Genomic DNA, 18652 nt, shown 5'->3' on the forward strand with positions numbered 1-18652 from the left:
TCATGAAAATTGTTGATTGTCAAATATGTTTACACGTTTGTTGTTCATTATTGAACATTTTTACGATTGGAAAGTAGCAGAATTGACGAAATCTATTCTTATAATTGTCTACTCCCTTTTAAACATTGCGTAATTTTAACATTTCTCACACCATCACCTGTGCCCAAGTGTCACCATATACATTTTAAATAAACACGGTAAATACGCTCCATTCATTCAGTACATACATTCCAAACTTTCCATTCAACAGTCAAGTTTGTACAATCTAATTGTTTAGTTTTATATATCCGTTTAAACTGAATAATACTTTGAAAGCCTTTTAACTGATTCTCCAGGGAATTCCACATTTCCCCCCCCCTACTATAAACAAACACTTTTGCTTTAGTGTGCCAGCAAACTGCTGAATCAACAAATCAATGCACTTGAGATGAAATTGGGTACTTTTGCATAATCTTTCATAGTCCATTTTTCTCTAAATGTACAAAATGCACATGTTCCTACTTTATAGCTTCAGTAATATCCCAAATGCAAGGTATTTATTTCATTTTTTAAATATATATTTCATGTATTATTGGATTATTGTATTATTACACAATTTGTAATTAAGACATAAAAACAGACTTTTGTTTTGAAAGTGAACAATCACAGCTTCCACTGGTGTTTTATTTTGAAGGCCACCGGTGCACTTCCGGGCTGGTGAGTTTGGATCACTGTCCCTCAGCGGGTCCTCCCGGTACTGTCCTGCTCCGACTCGCGGTCTTCCCTGAACGCTTTCTGCAAGACTAAGGCCCCCGAGCCGGGAGCGGCTCCGTGGCTGGTCGCTCCTCAGCAGGTGAGACAAACACGGACGGACGCCGCTCTGCTCCCCCCCGGCTCCGAGCGCGGGGCTCGGCGTCATGGTGGTCCGGTCCGGGCAGCTGCCCCCACCGTCAACACAACGACGCCGCGGCGGGAAAGTGGGTCAGCTTGTTTTGTTGAACGGAAATGGTTGTTTTTCGTCCTTCGGGATCGCTTCGCTGCGTGCGTCGGTGTGAGGACGTAGGAAGGCCTTACCGGACTCGGAGCACCGGCCGGGTCTGGTTCTGATTAGTTAGCCGGAAGCTAACACGGCGGCACCGGAGCCGTTCTTGCGACGGAGTTCATAATGTTGAACGCCGTGAAAAACGTGCGTGGATTTCCTCCCCTGCGGACCGTTAGCCCGCCTTGAGCCGCTCCGGACCGGACCGTTGGTCCGTCTGGAGCCGCTCCGGAACGGACCGTTAGCCCGCTAACATAATGTGCTTCGGGTCGAACCCAATCTATGATCAAACCGAACGCGACCCAGTGTCCAGGAGTAACGTAGCGGGGAACACATGACCGAACAGTGATTATGTATGTGTGTGTGTGTGTGTGTGTGTGTGTGTGTGTGTGTGCGTGCGCGCGCGTACGTGTGCGTGACGTTTCCACGAGTCCTTTGTTTAGTGCGGAGCAGAACCGGAGCCCGCGGTTCTAGATAGCAGGACTTGATCTGAAGGTCAGAGCTGTGAAAGTGCAGAGGATTCCAAAGGAGACGAGAGTGAAAGATTCCAGAGCTTCTTCACCAGAATTTCTGTGGAGCTTCTTAAGTCACTTTGACCTTTGACCCCATAGTGGTGAACACAGGAGGAGGCGCTTTAAAGAGGAGGTGTGGTGGTTTGAGGGGCTGCTGCAGGTGGGACGGCGTCCCTGCATGTGTGCTCCTCTATCCAGACTGATGGGAGGTTCTGGTGGTTGAAGTGGACCAGGATCCACTTTAGCTCTGTCATCCAGCAGAAAAAAACCAACACGATCATAGCGGATTCCATCAATGATCAAAAATGCTCAGGAACTGGACAGAAACAACCAGCTTTTGTGTCCCTGATGTGAGAATGAGTCCATTTATTCAAGAGAGCCTCTCCTTTGTTGGAGTTCTGCATTGAAATTCAAACCAGATTCAGTTGAATCCTAATTGGGATCAAGTCAGTATTTTATAGGGGTGTGAACTGGCAAGAGTCTGGTGATCCGATACGTATCCCGATATCGTACCGGAACACTTTTTCTTTCTTTTTCATAAAAAACACGACTTAGAAAAACTCTACCTGAATTTCAATACGTCTCCCATTTTAATAAAATTCTCAAATTCCGTTTATTTAACGATGTTAAGCACTGCAACTGTATCTCATATAGAAGTTTTGCCCAAACAAACTCATAGGGCTTTTATTTTGGTAACTTTAAATATAGAAAGGGAACAGTCAGCATTGTCTGATTTCAACAAGAAAATTCTTCTTCTCCTATGACTGTTTCTTAACCAATAAGGTTGTAAAAGTATGATTGAGTCAATAAAGTGCTGTTTATTTTCAGTATCGCTTAATGTAGCTTCTCCAATATTTTTAAACAGTTCAGGAGTCTGAATGGAACTTCAAATATAAAGGGGGGAACAAACAAAGTGATGATGAGGCAGCACGACAGGATGAAGAGCTTTAATGTGGCTAAGATGCTTTATTTCCATGACAGTCTGCTCTGCAGCTGCACTTTCTCACACGTGGAAGTAAACACGGACTTTAACGCTCATCGCCACGACGATTGGACACATCACTCTGATCTATCAGAACTAGAATCTATTGCTGGGAGGTTCTGCAGAACTTTGGCCCGCTTTGCAGACAGCATTTTGTCCAAAGAACCACAATCCGTGTTTTCATACGATACTGACAGCAACATGGAACAGAGTTTGGGTTCTGTATCCATTCTAAGTAAAAACAAAGTCGTTCATGTCTGATAGCAACAGAACCAGCTGCTTCTCTGAGGTCTTGTAGTTTTGTGGTGTAGAGCTGCTCAAAGAGGCTCCATGTTCTCTGCTGCCAACTAGTGGTTGGAGGTTGAAGTGAAGACAAGAGTCAGACACTGAAGGACGCTCAGAAATAATTAAATGAATATCATCCTGACAGAATTTGGAATCCAAACAAGTATCATCAAATGGACTATCGCGATATATAACACCCCTAGTATTTTAGCAGTGATGCTCGGCCCCACGGAAAGAAGGGAAAACATTTTGCCCTCACTGACACCAGAACCTCCGTTCTGAACCAGCACCGGTCCAGTCGGGCATCTGTGACAGCAGCAACGCAGTGTCTTTCAGGTGATCCTTGACCTGTTGTCTGCTTCAGATGCAGATGTTTGTCCAGATGTTTTTAACCTTTTGGTGACTCATCTCGAATTTTCTTACAGACTGCTTCTGTCAGATGTGAAACAATTCTTTTTTTAGGAGATGTTTAACTGTTTTAAACCGATGTAAGGACCATTTTTGAATGAAGGCGTCCCAAATAACTGTGTGGACTTCTGTTCATTACATTTGTGAAGCCCAGAAGATCTGTCCACAGGTGGCGCTAACACTGTTTTCTTCACAGTCCAGAGGATGTGGAGTCCTTCCTGTTTAAAAGAAAAATGACTTATATTCTTTAAGAAACTTTACGCCATATTTCACATCGAAAAGGCAAACCTCAAGCATTTAAACATAAGAGAAACTACCAAAATCAGAAAGCCTGAACATAGAAGTTTTCTAAGGAAGGTGATGAGCAGACATTTGTTGGGGGGCAGAGCCCCTGTAGTGATGCGTACAGAAAGAATCGGAGTGCAGACCTGAGGAGCTCAGTCGGGACATGTGGTGCTGGAGACGGTTGGACCCTGCCGGGCAGGACGGGTCCGCCATACGTGGGCTAACCTTTGCTGAATGTTGGGAACAGGTCAGCTTTCTGACAGAGCCGGGCTTCTGTGGGTGACCCCGATGAAAGGAAGTAGCCCACATGCTGCTTCCTGCCTCACTTCCTGTCTGCTCTCTCTGCAGGTGATGACCGCGGGGTGAGAATGCAGCTGTCCTCTAACCAGCACTGGAGTGTTATTGGCTTCGCCCCTTTGGCTAGGCTCTGAGCCGTGCTCGACAACTATACCCAGCATCAGCACAGGTCCTCCTTATTCTGCGCTCCATCAGGACACGGCCATGCTGGACTCGGAAAGCGTCAGGGGAAGTTAGAGGAGCTCAGATGAGCGAGCAGCCGTGAGCTCTGCTGAAGACGTCAGAGGAGCCATCCTGTTGGTCGGTCGGCAGCACCACGGCCAGAGCATGACCAGCCTGTTCAGGCGCAGCAGCAATGGAGGTTCTCGCAGCGGTGGGGGTGGAGGGGGCGGCGGCACCCCGGGACAGCTCAACAACAGCAGGCCCAACCGGCAGGTCAGACGGCTGGAGTTCAACCAGGCCATGGAAGACTTCAAGACTATGTTCCCCTCCATGGACTATGAGGTGATTGAGTGCGTGCTGCGCTCCAACAACGGCGCCGTGGACGCAACCATCGACCAGCTGCTGCAGATGAGCATCGACGGACAGGGCTCCGACGACAGCTCCGACTCGGATGACAGCATCCCAGCAGAGGTCAGGGGGAAGGCTTTCAGCTCGGGACCCCCTCCACACTGATCAGAACCCGTAGTCAACTTTACACCTTAAAAAATAAACATAAAGTTGCTTTGCTGACGCTGGCTGATCTTCAGAGCGCAGCGGATCTGTGGCAGACCACCAAACATTTAGTACAGACCGTGGAAAATGCTCAGAATGAGAGTTCAGGATTAAATTAGATAGCAGAGGTCTTCCTCATCCCCGTTAGAGGAAGCACAGAGTTTAAAATCCATGCCACTCTGACCTGAAGAGAACTCCTATAAACCTCTTTAAAACAGATTTCTTTTAGGAGCATCATTTAGTGTGGAGTTCCATCTGGATCTGAACACAGCGAGTTCCTGAAATACTTTTAACCCTTGTGCTGTCTCAGATGACCCCCCCCCTTACATTGACGTGTTCTCCCTACCATGACAAAGGTGGATAAAGGTGGAAAGATTTCATGTAATCCATGGACACCAGTGAAGATCACAAATCATTGAAGAAAAAAGGTTTAGAGCACTGTCTAGTGGGTCTAGATGACCCAACTCCCAATGATAAAGTGGCTACGATAGCACAAGGGTTAAGTCATCTCTCTGTTAGTTCTGCCGTAAAACCTGGATCCCCGGTGGATCCTGTATGATTCCATTACAGGCAGGAAGTGTGGGCGCTGTATGGAGAGAAAAAGGGGGCATTTGAGGACTGGATGTGAGTGCCTCGTCGTCCTGGCCTCTGGACCTCACCGGTCCACAGAACCAGATCTGCTTTGAAGTGCAGCCCCATATCATTTCTGTTTTGGTGCAGATAAGGTGTTGATATTTGAAGACCTGTCGTCCTTCCAGCTGTGACGGCTGATCATGGACTCTTTGTTCTGGTGAAGTCCCTCTGAGCTCCTTGGTGACGCTTCTATTCAGGGTTGAGCACCACGGAAAATCACTGGCCTATAAACAAAAAGGTCCTCTTGTTTCTAAAACCAGAACTGCATTTTGCCTCGTGGCATTCAGACAGCAGAAGTCCAGACGGATGTAGGTCTGGTGGTCTTCTCCTGGGCCCACTGGGAATGAAGACCAGGAAGAAGGACTAAAACATTTCCCAAAGTTTTTAAGTCTTACATTTAAATGGACAAAGTCAACAAGGGATTGAAACCATGAATACCCTCCAAGTAATTCTCAATGTATCAATGGGAAGACGTGTGACCACACTGCAGTGCATACCACTTGAGATACAAGCAGCTTGTATGAAGGTTAATTGTGGTTTTGTGTGATGTTGACTCTGGTGGAAGGTGGAGAAGACTGCATCCAAAGGATGTCAGGCCTAAGGCTGAAGACGATGGCACTAAACAAAGATGGTTTTCTTCCCAGATTTTAGAGCGAAGTCTGGAACCTGATAGTTCAGATGAAGAACCACCACCTGTTTACTCCCCACCATCGTATGACATGCACATTTACGACAGGAAGTACCCAGAGGCTCCGCCTACACCGCCGCCAAGGTGAGAAGGAGGTCTTGTCTTCGTTATGAGCTAATCCCATTGGTGCTAGTTCTAATGCAGGAAAATACATGTTTATTTTTAAAGAATTGATCTGTGTATTGGTGCAAGATAAAGATACTTTGTTGATCCCAGCTTGGGAAACTGGGTTGTTGCAGTGTCAGCGTTAGGCTCAAGATACAAACACACAAACAATGGGTGACAAGAGAGAACAGATCAATCGATCAGAAATAGAAACATCAGTGAAAAACAGTTGTATTGCATGACAGCTCTGGAGAAAAACAGACAGGCTTAAATGAGTTTATCTATTGCAAATGGATGACGAGTTCTAGAGTCCAATGGAGTGAGGTCGGAATGGTCTCCTGTAGCGGTTGGTGTGACAGTGAAGCTGCCCAAGCCTCTATGAAAAGGAGCTCCACTGACTGTCAAGAACAGGATGGAGAGAATGCTCCGGATTATCCATGATGGATACCAGCTTATTTAAAGTCCTCCTCTCCATCACAGCTTCAAATGTGTCCATTTTACATCCGATTACGGAGCCAGCTCTTCTGATCAGTTTGTTCAGTCTATTAATGAGAATAACAGACTGGTAGAAAATCTCTAGCATCCTGCTGCACACGTTGAAGGACCTTTGTGTCCTCAGGAAGTAGAGTCTGCTGCTGGAAAAAGACTGTTTAGCAGCTAATATGAGGAGGAGTTCTGGCCCTCACAGACCTGTTACTACTTCCTTGAGGAAATTGCCCAGAACGACACAAGTGGATTGGTCAATGACCTGAAGAGAGCTGGGACCACAGTAGCAAAGGTTCTGGGTTAAACTCCCACAGTGTCCTAAAGCGTAACCAGCTCATGTCCAGGCCCGGCAAAAGTCTGCCAGAGACCATCTGGATGGTCCAGAGGACATTTGGTCAAATGAGACCAAAGTGAAACTCGTTACTTGTTGTGTTTGGAAGTGGAAGAATGCTGAGAATAAACAGCATTCCCACTGTGAAACACGGGGGTGAAAACATCATGTTTTGGGGTTGCTTTTCTGAAAGGGGGACCGGACAATGGATCTGTGTTGGGTAAAGCATGAGTGGGGGCATGTATAGTGAAATCCTGGGCAAAACCATCAGTGAGAGCATGGAGGATAAAACATGGCTGCATCTTCCAGTGTGACAATGATCCTGACCACGTCACCTGGGGGACAAAGGAGTGGCCACGTTAACAGCATTTTAAGGTTCAGCAGTGTCCCAACAAGCCCCTGAACCTCAATCCAATAGAGAATCTGTGGCCAGCGATGACCCCAAAACAGCACCGCTCTTGAGGAGATCTGTATGGAGGAATGGACCACAATGGCAGCTATAGTCTGGTAAAGACTTGGAGGAAACATTTGACCTCTTGTCACTGAAACCAGTTACATTTCAAAGTGTTGAAGTGAACATTTGTTGATAACCAACTGCTTATTTTCTGCACCATTATACAAAGTAATATGTAAACCGATCTAACAATGGGATTTACCAGATTCTTTTTTTTGTCCGTCTACGTTGTAGTGTATCTATGAAGGACATTACAGACCTCCTCATTTTCGAGGGAGAACTTACTAAATTATTTACTGCCAATTACTTTGTTGGCCTCACTGTTTGTGTCCAGTTCCAATAAACTGTTGATCTGTCTAAGAGCTTTAGGCTCACAAACTGAAAAGGAAGAGGCCAAGCATAGAGCTTTGTGGTACACCAGCACTGACTGGTGTGCAAGACCTTCTATAACACTACTGATGAGGCCACCTATGAAGGTGATTGGTGAGGAGCTGCCAGTGTTGTCTGTGAACTCTTGTAGGTTTGAAGCTCCTGAAGCAGAAGGCCATCAGCAGGCTCGGAGCTACAGGAACTGGAACCCCCCCCTGCTCGGGAACCTTCCAGAGGACTTCCTGAGGATCCTGCCACAGCAGTTGGACAGCATGAAGGTAACCGCTGGGAAGGGTTCACTGGGGTCATTTGTGGGAGGGAAACCAGGCGATCCTGAGGGCTTCTTCATTTGGTCCAGTCCCTTCCTCACAGAAATGGAACATTTCTGTGTTTCTGACTGCTTTTCACTAATGTCAGTCAGAAAGTGACTGTTCGCACATGTCCGGACCACTTGTATTTATGTTAATGTGTTAAGCTGTACATGTTTTACCCTAATATTAGGGGTGTGCCAAAATATCTATATGGTGATATATCGTGATATTTAGTCCCGTGATTGATTCTCGATGCGTCTTCGTCAAGTATCGACCTTTTATTTACGTTTGAAGACCCTGTAAAACGTTACATTAACCATCCTTTGGTAAAACGATTCTTCAGAGGGTCGATAGGGGGCGCTTGTTGTGAGATTGGCTGTCGCGGGCGAACGAAGAAGAATACACATTCAAACAAAGATGGCGGAGGGGAAAAACAAGGAGAATACTGAGAGCAGCAAGTTAAAAGACGTGCCAGCAGTACTGAAGCTGCATCAACGGAGTTGTGTGAGAAAGCCGTGGTTGTTGCTGGCCTGAATCCGACACAGCCCGGCATGGATACCTTTATCCAGGAGAAGCTACCACCGTCTTCTGCCAGAGCAGAGGCAATAACAAACGGGATTGCTGTTTACATGAACAAGGGGCTCCGTCCCTGCAGCAGGTGGAGAACCAGGGGTTTGGGTTTTTATTGAATGCATCAGAGCCACGCTTTGACATTCCCTCTCAGAAATACTGAAACAATGATCCCTGCACTGTACGCCCAGACCAGAGCTATGGTTGACATGGAAACAGCAGAAAGAGGGGCATCCCTGCCCTTAGACCCCCCTTCTCCTCAAGAGGTAGACGAGCGACTTGAGGCTAAAAAGCCTGTGGTTCTCCAGAAAAACATGAACATATAAACATACATCACATGCAGCTTTTCCCCAAACGTGTTGTTCACAAAGATGTTTACTTTTCAGGGCTCCAGACTGCGAGCAATTGGTCGCATTTTGCGACCAAAATTTGAGAGTGTGCGACTGAATTTTACATCCAGTCGCACATGCGCAACCAGCAAATTTGCCTCCCCCACCCTACGTATTTTTTGATACATTAAACTTGGAAGGGGCACGTCAATGATCAATGAAATAATCAATGAGACGCGAGCGCACACGCACGCAAACACACACACACACTCGCGCACATACTTATGAAACGCGAGCACGTACACTCTCGCGTGATGCCTGTGTGTGAGGCGGCCACTGCGTGTGAGAAGAATAGGGAAAGCCACTGTGAGTGGCTAAAATGCGTGGAGGGGGAGGGGCCTAGAGATAATCGAGCGCGCGTAAACATCTGTGGGAAGGAAACGGAGACAAATATCATCACAACCTGATATGTGCGTCTGAGCTATGAGCAAGCGAACTATTGATTCGTTCTTCCGACCTGCAGCTAGTGTACCAGTGCCAGAGTGTACAGCAGGGGTCTCAAACTCGCGGCCCGCAGGCTATTTGCTGCCCCCAAGATGATATTTTGCGGTCCCCGCCTTAATATGAAGGTTTAATGTTACTGCAGCCCGCCAGTTTGTATGAATGACACTTTTTCATTGTCGTGTGCGGAGATGACCAACCAATCACAGTGGGGTAAATGACTCTTGGGGGTGTGACAATGACAGGGCTTGAAAGCAGGAAACCTGACAGCCCCCTCCCTCCCCGGACCACATTAAGGAGTTCCTTACTTTCCTTTAGAACGTATTTATTCGCTCGTAATTTTCTAAATACATGCAGTCCGTGCTGAACTTTTCTCTGGGCCGCACAGAACCGGAGGAAGGTTTAGGTTTTGGTGACGGTTACGGCGGCGCATCAAACGGTTATGCACGGCTGTTACGGCAGCTCACCGTCCCGCGGGAGTCGGGTCAGCTGAGGAGAATAAATGTCCCACGCGTACATGCGTGACAGCTAACGGGGCTTGAACTTTAAACACGCTCGAGCAAAAACAACATTAGTCTTAGACACACTGAAAATACGTGGGGAAAATGCAACGATAGACGTGTTTCAGACGAACCGGCACCTCGCCTGGATCGTTGGGGACACCAGGCGGGGGGGCTGTGAGATGAAAGCGAATCTGCAGCAAGACTGAAAGAGAACAGGAAATTGGAGTTGTCCTTAACATTCAATTTAGTTTTAATATTCTTCTCCCCCTTAGTATGATCTGTGTTATTATATATTTTATGATTATTTTAATGTTTTGTGATGTATGTAGCCTTTTTTAATGAATTGGTATTTTAAATTATTTTAATTAATCACTCCACTACAAAAACCATCAGGACACATGTCCCATAATGCATTGTTTTGTAGTCTGTAGGGCAGCTTTCAGTCAGTTCAGTTTCCAGCTGTGTCCGGGTAGGTTTGCCCCTTGCTCCCACCCCTTTCTCGCTATATCTTTGTGATGATTGACAGGTGATGTTGGAGCAAAAACAAAAATATATGTCTCACACCAGGTGATCTGTGCAGCGTCGAGTTCACCTGGGTGATCTCAAACACGCTTATTGTGCATCTTGGCTGCACCTATTTGGTGTCACAAAGATAAATTTCCATCCGTTTTCTTTACTTATTTGTACTGTCATGACAGCGATGGTGCTGTCAGTTTACCTTCTTGTTGCATTTTCAAAAGTGAAGAATAAAATGTGACACTGAATTTGAAACGGCACATTGTAATTTCTGCATCTATTATTAAAGTATTTATTAGTAATACAGTGGAAATTAGTAGATTTGGTTAGCAGGTTGATTTACGGTATGCGCCCCTAAATTTTCTGGTTGTGCCCCTAAAATTTTCAGTTATGCGCCACTGTGCTGCTAGTGAAAAAAGTTAGTCTGGAGCCCTGCTTTTAGATGCACTTTAAGTTCATGGATTTTATCCCTGGTCATTTATTTTTAAAGTAGTTTATTTCATAAATAACTTAAAGGAAAGTTCCTAGCTACTTGATTTTTGTTTCCACCACATTTGCACTAAATGGTTCATTTATTTTTAACAAAGACACTAGAATTAGTTCACTGAGTGAATATCTGATTTACAACTATTTTTTAAATAATGCGATGGCTATGGCTTTGTTTTTCAAGAGTTAATACCAATGTGCCTGCAGCTACTTGACTTATTCATTTTTGATCCTGTTTACAGCAATGTTGTACTAAATAATGGCTGCTGTTCATGTTCACTATTGTTGAACATTGTTCCGTCTTTTCGGGTGTGCTGAAGGTCTTTCGGGTCTTGCAGCTTTGTTGCTGTGGACTGCAGATCTCAGTGACTTGTCTGTCTTTCTGCAGAGCTTACAAAGCAGCCCATCTCGCCCCTCATCCTCCTCCTCTTCGATGTCCTCCATAAGCCAGCGGGCATCTCGCTCTGGGTCTGGAGCTGCAGGGAGCACTGGAGGGCTAGGTTTGCCCGGAGCTGTGGGGCAGGACGAGAAACTGAAGCAGTACCTGGAGGACGAGCGCATCGCCCTGTTCTTGCAGAACGAGGAGTTCATGAGAGAACTGCAGAGGAACCGCGACTTCCTCATGGCCTTGGAGAAAGGTAGAGGTTCAGCCGGAGTTCATGTTGATGTAGAAAGAGGAGCTTCATGGTCCAACCATGGAAGACTGGGGAGGTTTTCTGTTGGAGACTTTTTTTCAGCACCGAACCGGCAGTCTGAAAAAACCACAGAGGTTGAGCACCCAGAGGTGTTGCAGTTCCGACAGGTTTAACTCTGCAGGGTCTGGAGATGCTCCTGAAAGAACTTCAGGATGTCAACAAGTTTGAGCCCTTTAATAATGGAAATCTGGCTGGCAACACCAAAATGACACACACTCTTTGAGCTGCTGTAACTCTTCAAAACATAACATCCAAAACGAGAAGAGCTGCTTTGTGCCGTTATGCAGCACTTTTCTAACAAAGGGTTTACGTTGGTTGTGTGACTCTAAAGTGTTGCATATCAGTGCAAGGCTGGTTTTCTCTGCTATAGAATCGGAGGGTTCAGGGTTAATAGAACTGAGACATGTTTTGCTATTAAAAACTTTCTTGATAAGATTATATTTCTTGCTAGACAGAAAATAAGACTTTTTTTTCCCCTTTAGATTGAGTTTGGTAGAGGTGTGCTGTTGGAAGTTTTTCTTGAGGAGCTTTAATCTTTGATAGTTTCCCAAAACCCCGCAGAGTCTGTCTGAGAACTGACCTTCTGCAGCTCCTGTAGTCCTGTAGTCTGACAGCTGATCCACAAGAAACCAGAGAACATGTGCTGTTCACCAGAGAAGCTGTCACGGAGTCTGCCTCCGCCGCCGCCGACGGAGGGGGTTTCATCACCTGTGCTTGTCTGCTAACGAAGCCTCAGAGCTTCAGCACAAGCAGCCGTAGCGCTGAAACAGAGCTGTTCCTGAGTCAGTCCAGTTTGTCTCCTCACTGAGTCCTGTTTACACGTTTACCTAGACCAGGCCCCGCCCCTTCAGACAGCTCCTCCCCCTGGACTCCAGCAGTGGGTAACATGTCACCTGCTTTGAATTGGAGGCAGCGAAAGGCTGATGTCCCTTTTGTACAGTGCTTCTCAATTATTTTTTGCAAGGCCCCCCCCAGGAAAAAGAAAATGTTTTGCGCCCCCCCTAACCCCCCACACACACACGCACACACCCCCACACTCTTGCACGGTGACAATATATAGGTTAGGATCTATAAACATTGTGTAAGTATACCTAAAATTGTATCTTTTAACATTAACAAAAGAAAAACAGAATATAAATCTACTTTCAACAAATATTAACTTTATTTAGCCACACAGAAACCCTGTAATAGTCTAAAGCAGAAAAGAAGCTTAAATAGTAAAAATAGTAAAAAATCTTTCGGTCTTTTATTTAAACTAGAAACATTTTGACCAACTGAACCATTTGATGCTGAGAAACATAATTCAAACAATAAATATTAAATGTAAATTGATCTGAAACATTAAAACAGCAGCACCAATATATTTAATGTTTTTAGTCTGAAGAAATAGATAAAAAACAATGTGCTGATTTTTTCTTTCTAAATGAATAAACAATGGATTGTTTATTTCTGATCTCATAAAGTGCAGCTGTTTTCCTGCATTATCTGCTGTCTGTATGTCAAGTACTGACACCAACGAAACCACAGGCAGACAAAGAATACACTGATGGAAAATAAAGACGTCACCAAAAGGTCTACAATAGTTCATAAAGAATGACAATATAAGCATGAGCTGAGTCATCTAAAGGCACATGATGATCCTGGTGTTGCACTTTCCAGCTCTCCGTGTGCCCCATTCCACCTGCAGCCTGTGCCCCCCACCCCTCCCTTTTCGTTCTCACACACGCAGGAGACGGGAACACGCAACTGCAGGGACGGTAATTCACAGTTTCAGGCTTTTACAAACTCTGTGATAGAACAGATAATAGGAAACCAATAGTGGACCAGATTTTTTTCCAAGCACTGAGCCACTGTCACCATCGCCCCCCGTTAAATTTGCGCCCCGGGCAATTGCCCGCATTACCTGTCCCTAAAACCGCCACTACTGCCAGGGGGGCGCACCCCACTATTTGAGAAACACTATTTTAATAACAGAAACTTTCAGAAACACAGATTGACAGAAGTCTTTGATGATGCTAAACTGTTGGCTTCTTAAAATGTTTTTAGGTTTTTGTCTGTCTTTAACTGGAGCTTAAAATCCAGAAACAGAAAAATGTGTTCTGCTGCTCTGAGGACTTTTTTGTGTGCAATTGAATGAATGAGCAGGCTCAGACGCATGTTGCCGTTCTGCTGCCCATCCCTGTAGCATCACGCCATCGGCCACCATGACGTTTGCTCTCTCCGTTCTAGATCGCTTGAAGTATGAGTCAAAGAAAGCAAAGTCCCATCACTCATCCAGCTTGGAGAGTTTCCCAGGTAGATATCGCTCATTCAGCTTTCTCTGGTTTCTGCGGATCTGCTGCGACTCGGTTTGTGTGGTTGTGTTTTTTGTGTAGTCAGTGCTGTTGTGTGTCTACAGGGCATCAGTGCTCTGCAGCGTCAGTGGAGGCTGCCTCAGAGGACGCCCTGTTCAGGGACAAGCTCAAGCTCATGGGCAAATGTAAGCTGGGGTTACTGCGGCCACCTCTGCTGGGGCCCGGCGGCGTGCCGTTCCGGTGGTGATCCAACTGTCTTTCTCCTGCAGCAACACGGAAGAAGCTGTTTGAAATCGCCAGGACCTTTTCTGAGAGGACCAAGAGGAGAAAGGCAAAGAAGCGGCTGCTCCTGAAGCATCATTTGTATCCTTCACCAAACACCACCTTCAAGGGTGGAGGCCGTTCAGAAAACCTCACTGAATGAACTTGCCTTAACTCTGCTGGCAGACTGGGAACCGCCAACTCTACAGCCAACCTTCTGGAGGAAGTCGAGGTGAACCCGTCTGGTAAGTGTCCATCCCGGTAACTGCTGCTGTGCACACACCGTATAAAAACCTCATACAGGTTTTAACTGTCACTGGGAAAACAACAAAAAAAAAAGAAAAAGGAGTGTTGACGCTCACATGGCAGGAGAAGGAAAGGTAGCACAGTGACTCCAAGTGTCAAGGACTGGAGTGAGAGCCTCACAGTACAGAACAAGGCCGGCACTCTGGAAAGGAAACCAGTCAGAGATGTGTCTACAAACCCTGAACAACTGCCAACACACCGGTCAGTGACTTGGCCAAATCAGGAATCGTAGTCTCAACAAAGACCATCACTGTAGCTCTGCACTGGACTGGACCGGAATCTGCCCTTCTGCAGAAAAGACCCCTTCAAGCCACAGGACCACCTGTTGGAGGAAGAAGGGAGAGGACAACCCAAAGAACACCCAAACATGGTGGTGGAAGTATGATGCTGTGGGGGGAAGCTTCAGCGTGTCTGTAACTGAGAGGAATCGTGAAGAATTTGAAAACACCAAGCAGTCGGCACCAAACTGGGTCCGGGCCGTCACTTTGTCTTCCAAACCCACGGCGCTCCTGGTGAAGAGCGACCTTCAGAAGACCAAGGTTAGTGACAGGCCCACACAAAGCTTCAGTCCCATAGAGAATGTGTGCAGTAGTAGGTCCGTGGCAGAAGAGGAGCTGTAGAGATTTGTGGTCTGGGCTTCCTGAGGAGACGGCAGAGACTTGTTAAAGCTAACACCTGCAGGCTGTTAGCATGATTCACTATTAGCATTTCACCCTGCCTGTTTTTTTGCAATCATTTAGTTTCTACATGCTAAGTCAAACAATAAAGCTGGGATGTTAGAAAAAGCTGTTGCACCTGGGAGACGGTTTGAAAGGCTCAGATGAGACAAACCGGAATGTTTCTGACGCCCACGCCGTTTGTGCATGTGCCGCAATCAGGAGTGATGAAGAGTCTTTGTCTGCAGAGGCAACCCTGGCATCAGCCGGCTGGGTCTGAGTTTGTCCCCGAGGGGTTTCTCTATCAGCTCCCTTTCTGTCCACACACGAGGAAGGAGCTGCAAATCCAACCATCTTCTGCCTCCACCTCAAGACAAGTTCAGAGAGTCCGCATTCTGGGGAGTGCATTCTTTAAGACCCACGAGCCTCACCTTCACGTGTGTTGGTGGGGAAAGCTGCTGTGCCTGAGCCGCTCTCCTCAGGAGACCCTCCAAGCTCCACGTCATGCGCCGTGAAGCCAGTCCCGACACAAACTCTGACGTGAAAAGTGTCACAGCATGACGGTGGAAACGAAAGACACGGTTGGAGCTGTGAGGCTAAACGCTGCTCTTCTTTCAGAGGACGACGCTCGGCCCAGAAGAAGCAACCCTCAGGAGGAGGCGGAGCCTGTGTCATGGTGAGTAGCCCCGCCCTCCTCATAGACTCAGTACGGCTTTAGAGGGGAGGGGGAGTCAAGTGTCTCCAGTGATGATGGTGAAAGCGTAGGCCAATGGGGGGTCCTACCCCAGGAAGGGTTTCCTTTAAACGTAGTGAGACCTTTGAAACAATCCTGAATAAAAAGTGACCTTTCTACCAGAACCGTTGGAATTCCAATGTGCCAAGATTTGACGTGTGCTAAAATATGACGTGTGCTAAAATATGACGTGTGCTAAAATATGACGTGTGCTAATATGTGCCGTGTGCTAATATTTCAGTTCTGATCCAAAGTTCTGATGGGAGGTAAGACAACGAGTCTCCTCTGATGTCCTGAAGCTTGTGTGATAACTTCTCTCTACAGATTCTCCATATCTACGTTTCCATGGAGACGCAGCGTGAAGCATGGGTGGTGCCTTTGCAGTTCTTCCTGTCCAGACTGGCCCCGCCCTCATTCCAGCTGTACTGACGTGAGGCTCTGATTGGAACCTGCCGCCTTCCTTCCTGGGGGAGGAAGCAGCTCTGACTGCATCATCTCTGCATCACAACCCACAGTTACTTTCCAAATGAGGGAGCTGCCCTCCCTGCATTAACGCTTTCCTGGAACAATGCTATTGCAATGATCAGATGGTTCCTGTTCCTGAACCGGCTTCCTCTTAAGTGTTCTCATCTTCCTGAACAGCAGACGATGTCTGCTTCCTCCAGCAGATGGTAGCATTTCCTCTGCTGCACATTGATCTTCTGAGCTTGTACGGGTTTGGTTGTGTGGTCCTTGGATGTTGTTCTGCTTCCAGAGTCAGGATGCTGAATGAAAGCAAGAGCGTCCTGCACCGAGTGTGAATCTGCGGTTTTAGAACACAGTCCGAGATAAACCAACTCCACAATTTCTCCAGAGACCTGCAAGGACAGGAATTGTGAAAACCAGCCTCAGATGAATGACGACAGAGGAAAAGTGAGGTTAATGGTCTCGTGTAGCGGGACCACCAACCCAGCCAGTCCTTGCGTTGCACGTCTTTGTCACGGCTCCATTCAGCTGGATCCTTTCTGCATCGTCTGTCTTTCGTTTGTCCGTCTTGTCAGAAGCGCAGCAAACCGTGGATCTGCAGCCACACAGTCTTTTGTAAATCTGTTAGCTGTGCATTCCTGCACATCATCAGCCCTCCACCACTGTGCCTCTCCGTTGTTTGTCCTCTTTGGCGTGATGCGTCTGCAGAATGTCTTCCCACAAGTCTAGAGGTCGTTCAGGTGAAGTTTTAAGAACCTGTCATTCTTCTAGAGACCTTTGTCAGACTTCTCTCACTGGGTCACTTTGTGATTCTGCTGTCACAGTTCAGCTCTGGAGTTAGTCTGGTCCTCCCTCTGCCAGCTGGAGGAGGGATGCCTTTCCTCTTGTGAGCACGCTTTCTCTCCACAGTGAACCCCAGACTGTTGATGTCCACAAACACTCTGCAGCTCAGGATCAGGATGGACTTCAGCTTTACTCCTGCTACTTTTTCTACAGCTTCTGCCCCAACCAGCTTGTTCCTCTGAGGTTGGTTTTCTCTGACCAGACCTGGAATCCCCTTAAAAGGCTCGGATTGATGACATGAACACAACTGCGACAAAAAGAGGGCGACGACGTGGGAAATTGCTCTTCATATGTGCTGTTCTTTTAAAGATGAAAATCTTTCTAATAGAGCGACAGCAGCTTAGAGCCTCACAGGAGACCAGGTCTGGAAGGTTAGTGGTTGAGCACATTCTTCAAGCTCTTTCTGGTTTGAAGAAGCATCTTAAAACGTTTCAGAAGGAAAGAGGTAAAACCCAAATTTGTTCAGTCTACCCCCAGAATACCTGCCTCAGAGATGAAGTTCTGGCCCCACCTTGGTGAGCTGCTCAGTCTTCAGAAGCTGTGTTCTCTCAGGGAAACCCAGAGCCCTCCTCCGTCAGCCGTCCATCTGCACTGCCGTCCTCAGCAGAAGTCTTCCAGGACTCGTCCACCTTTAGCACAGCAGCTCACTGCCGCACGGGTGACGGCGCTCCATCAGAGCCACGCAGCATCCAGCCGGAACGGTTTCACCCAAACCTTGCTGCTTTCAATCCTGGGGAGTGTTTGTTTGATGTGGTTTGTTTCCTTCAGACTCAGGAGGCCGAAGGAAACTGATGTTCAGGCTGTTTCTGCAGAACTCTGATGGGTGGAGCCTACAGATTAAGGGTCACCACAGCTTTGACGTGGAGCAGAGACTGTAGAATCAGAGAGAGTGGATGTCAAGGCTGTGGCTGGTTCTGTTCCAGCTTTCATCACCGTTTCCAACTATCAGAACATGCCATCATTAAAGCCTTTTTATGAAACACCTGTGCTGTTTTGACTTGGTTCTGTTCCAACCCGCTTTAGCTTCACGTCACTGCTGGCTGTAACGGATCTGAAAGAACACTGCAGGACTTCCTTAAACACCCAAACAAAATTGGGTTTTTAACGGTGTGCCATTTTTCTGATGGACATAATTAAAGAAAATTGAGTCTAAAATTCAATTTCTGTGTATTTATTCAAGTCTTAATTCAGGAACAGATGGAAAAAAGCCTTTGGAAAAAGCTTTCAGCAGTGATGTAGAAAATATGCTGGGCGGGGCCACAGTCTCCCTGCTCCGCCCCTTTCTGATCATCCACAGTCAGACGCAGATCTGATAAACTTCAATGCTCTCTGCGGCTCTCAAGTCCTCTGGCAGAGTTTTCCATAACTGTTGAAAAGATGCTTCTCCGTAGGTTCTGGTTTTTACAGTTGGAATGGTTAACAGACCTGTGCCAGAGGATCTCAGGGTCCGTGAGGGTTCATACTTTACTGAGAGATCAGCTAAATAAGAAGGTGCAAGACCGTTAAGACATTTAAAAACTGTTAAAAGTATCTTAAAATCAATCCTGAAGCATATGGGGAGCCAATGCAGGGATTTTAAAATTGGGGTGATGTGAGCTTGCCTCCTGGTCTTTGTA

At 46.7% G+C, this 18652-nt stretch overlaps 1 protein-coding gene across 4 annotated transcripts; it reads left to right on the forward strand.

The window, feature by feature from the left end:
* The first annotated feature begins 662 nt into the window (after positions 1-662).
* cuedc1 (CUE domain containing 1) lies at positions 663-18191 on the forward strand. Of its 4 annotated transcripts, XR_002291593.2 has the most exons (12): positions 663-832; positions 3839-4420; positions 5779-5906; positions 7719-7845; positions 11172-11421; positions 13708-13773; positions 13877-13957; positions 14042-14135; positions 14220-14278; positions 15614-15671; positions 15970-17407; positions 17503-18191. XR_002291593.2 is itself a non-coding variant. In XM_020708517.2 (11 exons), exons 2-11 carry the CDS (start codon positions 4115-4117, stop codon positions 15986-15988), a joined length of 1188 nt encoding a protein of 395 aa, XP_020564176.1. In that variant the 5' UTR covers positions 663-832; positions 3839-4114; the 3' UTR covers positions 15989-18191. The 4 variants fall into 4 exon arrangements, 3 of the variants coding, with proteins under 3 accessions (XP_020564176.1, XP_011481327.1, XP_020564177.1); XM_020708517.2 differs by having other exon boundaries at positions 15970-18191; XM_011483025.3 differs by having other exon boundaries at positions 664-832; positions 16053-18191.
* Positions 18192-18652: the final 461 nt, after the last annotated feature.

The sequence above is a fragment of the Oryzias latipes genome, chromosome 13 (assembly GCF_002234675.1).
Source record: "Oryzias latipes chromosome 13, ASM223467v1".
NCBI classification, from domain to species: Eukaryota; Metazoa; Chordata; class Actinopteri; order Beloniformes; family Adrianichthyidae; genus Oryzias; species Oryzias latipes.